Source organism: Clarias gariepinus, chromosome 9 (genome assembly GCF_024256425.1).
Source record: "Clarias gariepinus isolate MV-2021 ecotype Netherlands chromosome 9, CGAR_prim_01v2, whole genome shotgun sequence".
In the NCBI taxonomy this organism is placed as follows: Eukaryota; Metazoa; Chordata; class Actinopteri; order Siluriformes; family Clariidae; genus Clarias; species Clarias gariepinus.
In genome coordinates, this window is record NC_071108.1 from 18,609,513 (window position 1) to 18,615,705 (window position 6,193).

The 6,193-nt window shown below is 34.5% G+C and overlaps 1 protein-coding gene across 2 annotated transcripts; it reads right to left on the bottom strand.

The window, feature by feature from the left end:
* Positions 1–90: 90 nt before the first annotated feature.
* On the bottom strand, positions 91–1,563 carry LOC128529704 (protein FAM240B). 2 transcript variants are annotated; one of them, XM_053503178.1, is made up of 3 exons: positions 1,539–1,563; positions 1,020–1,165; positions 91–258 (listed from the first exon to the last, which is right to left on the bottom strand). In XM_053503178.1, exons 2-3 carry the CDS (start codon positions 1,139–1,141, stop codon positions 147–149), a joined length of 234 nt encoding a protein of 77 aa, XP_053359153.1. In that variant the 5' UTR covers positions 1,142–1,165; positions 1,539–1,563; the 3' UTR covers positions 91–146. The 2 variants fall into 2 exon arrangements, with proteins under 2 accessions (XP_053359153.1, XP_053359152.1); XM_053503177.1 differs by lacking the exon at positions 1,539–1,563 and adding an exon at positions 1,371–1,459.
* Between the last annotated feature and the right edge of the window lie 4,630 nt (positions 1,564–6,193).

Below are 6,193 nucleotides of genomic sequence, written 5' to 3' on the forward strand. Positions count from 1 at the left end.
TAAAATAAATAACACATTAATATTAAATCAATAAAATATACTTAACATTTCTGTATTAATATATTTTATTTATATTTAATACATTTTCTATATTGCTTTAGAATCCAAATGACAAAAGAAAACACAGATTATACATATGTGAAACCTCAGGCCTGATCAGTTTGCTTGACCTCTCTTGACATTATGGCATTTCTGTCATTCAAGTTCTTGATATGTTTTGTTCGACTTTCAAGTCTTATTATCCATTCATCACGGAGCCTATGAAAAAAACAAATAAAAAGAAACATTTAGGTCATGGTGTCACATGTATCTAGGAACATATGATGTTAACTGGAAATATCGACTGTTAGCCAGTTTTCTAGCTGCCAAATGCTATGTATAGCCAATTGAAACTATTTGAAAATAAATTTTATTATAAACATTACAGTAATCATTGTCCTTTAATATTTTAATTATTTTCGTCCAATAATGTGTAATAATAATCAAACTAAATATAAAAATAAATATAATAATAATAATAATAATAATAATTGTCTGTTCCCATCTGCAATGCACTGGATTCCACTGGAACTGTGACCAGCAGAGCACAAGTCATCAAAAGTAACCAAACAACAATCATAATCAAACAAATCACAATGTTTCAAGTGGTTTTCTAAAAAAAAGAAGAAAAAAAAAGCCTGCACCTAAAAATCCAGTGCAGCATTTTAGTTGTTGCATTTTAATGTTGACCAAAAGCAAAAATATATAATTCTAATAATAATAAGTAGCATGTAATTAAAAAAAATTCTCATACTCAGAAAAAATACATCTGATAAGGTTCTAAAATTTTAGTTATAAAGAGAAAGCAGAATGGCACATAGATTATTAAACTGCCATTTCCAAATCGTTTGTTCTAGTCTTTTCAAACACTTTAATTTTTAAAATGTTTTATTAAACATGTCAATGTGAAATTAAAATGTTTAGGTTAAAAGGTTTTTTTATACAACATAAATAAATAAATAAGAAAGTCTCATTCTTACTTTGACAGAGCACTGTTCTTCATCCTTATTTCCTCACCGTCTGTCATCTGGGTGTGATTTGAAATTCTTTTCTCCCAGAATGACTTGATAAATAATTTGTCATGGATTAGTGCTGCATTCATGTCCAATTTAGAGCTCTTGCACTCCTAAAGCAAAGAGGAAAAACAAAAATAATGTAAGAAATTAAAATCAAGACGAGTGAAAACAAACCACTAAGCTATAGAAAATATTCACGCATGTCCAGTTCGCTAGATAGTAAGTATAAATCATTATCTATGTAATCTCCGAATATTAGCATAAAACACTATTGCTGGTTTAAAATCAGCAGTAACATATAATGAGATTGTGAACCTTATGAAGCGTCTCTCTCTCTCTCTCTCTCTCTCTCTCTCTCTCTCTCTTTCTGTCGCTCTCTCTCTCTCTCTTTCTGTCGCTCTCTCTCTCTCTCTCTCTCTCTCTCTCTCGTAGTCACAAATTTTTAATACTGAAAACAATACTATATCTAAAGTTGAAGATTACCTTTAAAGCTCTTTGCTCAGAGAAGGTTATTTATTGACTGTGCAGGGAATTAACTGTGCAAAGGACTAAAATGACTGAGATAATTTTGGAAACCTCAGTGGAATTGTGCTACAATTCCCGGTGTGCGGTGTGTTACATTCATTGATACTTAGTTTAGTGAAAGCCTATAACGGTATTACGGTACTCAACAGGTGCCACAAAGTTATGCACACTGTACAGTATCAGGGTGCTAGCATTGCACGTTCTGTTAAGTGTCACAGGAGATTTTTAATATCAGCTTTTAATGTACACATACATCATGTCAAAAGAAGCTGGCAGGACAAATGAGAATACACAAACAGCAAAGCAACACTGGCAGCCGTGGATCTTATTACTAACGCTGAACAACTGATGTCTATATCAGGTTGTTGTCTGCAGCCAATCATTCACTATCCCGCCACTTCCTGAACCTATGGTGTTATTTAGATGAGACCAGTTTGTCACTTTGCGGATGGTGCATACTTTTATAGGAATATAAGATTATAACAATATACTGTAATAGAAGACCACAAACAATAATAGTACTTAAGCCCTTTAAGCCCTAATTTGTGACTAAAAGGTTTACATTAGGATTACCGTAGAAACTCAATCAAGCAGTAGGCAAATAACCATATACGATAACTGAGTCTTTATTGAGGAGACCCACTGGGGAGTTGTCTGAGATTGTATTTGACATTGATCTAAGTCACATTATCACTAGGATCATCTCAGTGGAAACGGCCAACAGTATTCTGGAAAATATGGAGTGCCATACAAATCTGTTAGCACATGCTTGACATTTCGTTTCCTTAGAGCATACGATGTCATAAGTCCTGAGCATTAACTAGAGGTCAACAGAGATTAACGTGTTCTATTTTTATTATTCTTGAGCAGTGCTCTTGAATGATCCTAATATTAATTAGAACTTAAGGCAACACTGAGGTGAAGACTCATGAATATATATCATACTGTATATATGCACAGTATATGGAACTGTGGAAAAGTTTTAGGCAGATGTAAAAAATGCTGTAAAGTTAGATACGATTATAATAAATAAGAATGCTTTAAAAATAGAATTGTTACCAGTTTATTACATCTTTAACATCACTCTGTTTAATCCCAGACAGACTTGAAAATGTTGAGATCAGGGCTCTGTAAGGGGCCACACCATCACTTCCAGGTCACCTTGTTCTTCTCTATGCTAAAGATAATCCTTAATGACATAGACTGTATGTTTTGGGTTATTATTGTCCTACTGCTGAATAAATTCTAGAACGCCATCCTATAGACAGATGAGACCAAAGTGGAGTTGTTTGGCCTTAATGCCCAGCACCATGTTCAAGGAAAACCAAAAAGCTTTATAGAAAGAAAAAAAAACCTTATACCCACCTTCAAACATGGGTATAAGCCATGGGACCTGGGCACCTTGCAGTCATTGAGTCAATCAACTCTTCCTCTGAGTATTCTAGAGGCAAATGTGTCCAACGGCTAAATCAAAATTGGGTCATGCAACAGGACAATGATTATAAGCACTAGTAAATCTACATCAGAATGGCTGAAAAAATCAAGGTTTAGGAATGGCCTAGTCAATGTCACTGAGGTTTGGAAGAAAGAATAGGCCAAAATCCCCCCATAATCATATGGAAGAGACAGATAAAGTGAAGGAAACAATTAATTCAAGTTATTGCTGCTACAGGTGAGTCTACAGACTACTGAGTCATGTTTTTTTATTTTTATTTTTTCCTTTTCGGCTTAATTTTTGTTAAATAAATAATGGCACGTTGAAAAATGTTATATGCTGTTGTTTGTCTGAAGTTGTGGTTTGCCAAATATACTAAGACCTGCATCAATCAAATAGGTTTAAGAATTTATTCTAAGTGCCTTTCAGAGTACTTAGTGACACTGAGATACTACTACTACTAATAATAATCACTTCAATATCATATCACCTTAAAACTCATGACCCAGATATCCTGTGGAATATATCCTTTCTGGCTGCATTCTACACCTCCCGGCCAAAAAAGTCACACACTTTAATAATTTGTTGGATTGCCTTTTGTTTTGATTACGGCTGTGGAATTATACTGATAAGCTTACGTGATGTCACAACATTTATTTCAGTCCAATTTAGTAGAGTCTAATTAATTTCTTGTATTAATACTGATAATGGGAGAGGCTGACTGCTGTGTAAAGCCTTCTCCAGCACATTCCAAAGACTCTCAGTGGGGTTAAGGTCTGGACTCTGTAATGGCCAATCTGTGTGATAATTGGGTCTTATTTTCCCTAAACTAGTCTTTCACAAATTGAGCCAGATAAATCCTGGCATTGTCATTTCGCAAGCAACCCCAGATCATAACACTGCCCCTGCAGTCACTAGACATGGTGGGACAGGGTAAATCTGGACTCATCGTACCACATGACCGTTTTCCAATGCTCCACAGTCAATTCATATGCTCCCTAGCCAACTTCAAAAGTCAGTGGCCCTAATTGCTTACGTTGTCTTTACACTGTACACGTGGGAATGTTCTTATTTTTATTAAACACAGCTAAGTTCTACTGTTGATTTTTATTTTAACGATTTGATTTCACTAAGCATTGAAGTGATCTCCCATCATGCTCATTTAGGATGTTTTTCTAATTACATTTCTTCCTTAAAATTGATGGTTCACCACTACCCAACCAGGTTTAATAATGTGTTAGGCAGGCATAATCCAATTTTAGTACTTTCAGCAATCACCTTGTTTTTTTTTCTTGTTGCAGGCCAGTAATTTAAACCTTTTAAAACTGAGTAATATATTTGCCATGACCACAGGATATGTCTTCTGCCATGGTTGTTTTAAAAAAGAGAAGCTACTCACTGCATCAGTTAGGGTTGAGTAAGTTATTGCCAGCTGAACCATGTTAAATCACTGCAGAAATTATCCAGTGGAAGACTCTTAACTGTTTGCTTAGTTAAATCCAGGTGATGATTTTTTTCTTTGGCTGTGCAGTGAAGTTTCTGTCTAATGTTAATTAGAAAGCAAACTAACTATGCTTTAAAACATGTCACTCATGGTAAACCAAGGGTTAATTTCGGTTAGGTTAGTATTATAATTTCATGAGACTTTTAGCCTGTCCAAATATATTGAACTAGTGCTGGTTATGAATAAAACCTTTGACAACAATACATTATCTAGTTAAAACAATATATTTAACTACCTAACAAACACCATGAAATGTACCTTATTCTAATGAAAAATAAATGTTTACAATATAAACTAATGCACACATTGATGAAGGATACTAGCTGCTAAAAGAAAGACCGAAGCAGAGAACAATGGAGCCAATCAAAAAAGGTAAAGGTATGATGTTTTACTATGTTTATTTCTGATTATTGTTTATTTAAGATCATTCAGTCAGTGGGAAATAAAACCTCAAGTTGACTTCTGTTGTGGTGGTATTTTATAACATGAAAGACTGAAAGACTCCAGTTTTACCTCAGTGGTAAACACTATGAAAGAAGCAGTGGCGAATCTAAAGGTTACATATACTGACCAAAAACAAGGACATAAAAGCACAAGCATTTGAACTTGAACATAAGTCATACTGCTCAAATATCCTTAACAGTTTTATATTTTCTTACACATCTCACTGTCTCAATCATTATGTACCTCTCAAGGCTTGCAAGCTCCTGTAGAAGGTCACGACTCAGTCATCAACACTAAGGCAAAACCACAGCAAAACTAAAGGTCAGTCACTCTGGTAAATGAAAAAGAAATCTATAGGCAATGCACTTGTTTTGTTGTCTCAGTTGATCAACCTTTTGTACCTTTGCTCATATTTTTTTAGCATCATTATGGGTTTTTAAGGAATAGGAATATTTAACGTCTTAGCTGTTAAAGTAAAAAACTATAATAAATGTTGTGTTTCACTATACTAATGTTATAATAACCCTAACCCTACTAACATGTGATGTCAGACTCGATGCCACTATTCTGTCAGAAAATCTTTGTGAGGGTTTATGATGGTAAGGCCAAAAACATTTGAGACAGTTTCATCAGGTTTTTACTAACAAAAAGAAAAGCGAAATGTTTTTTAGTCGTCCAGCAGGGAGGGAAGGATAACCCTGAGCAAAATTCACTGGCACTTGTGACTATTTTATCTCAGACAGCGTAATCATAAAATAAATGTTCGGCAATTGAGCACAATGAATATCCAAAATACACTGCCTATGTATATTGAGCAGATTACTAATCAGCTTATATTTATTTTTATTTGATCTATTTTAATATATTTATTTATTTACAAGCTTTATGTAGTTTAAGTAGTATGTATCTTTTAGGAAATGGCGGCATTGTCTGCTGCAGAAAAGCAGCAACACTACAGGAAACATTGTGCTGCAGCCCCTGAAAGAAGTAGAGAAAGTAAAATTGTCAGGCATCAGTAAAAAAAAAAAATCCTAATATATAATATCCTAAAAGGGATAAAAAAAAAACCTGAGGAATGGTGTGATGTGCTCAGATTTTCTGGTTCTAGTCAGAATCCTGGCAGCAGCGTTCTGGATAAGCTGCAGCTGACTAATGGTCTTCTTGGGAAGGCCGGTGAGGAGGCCATTCCAATAATCCACCCTGCTGGTGATAAAGGCATGGACAAGTTTC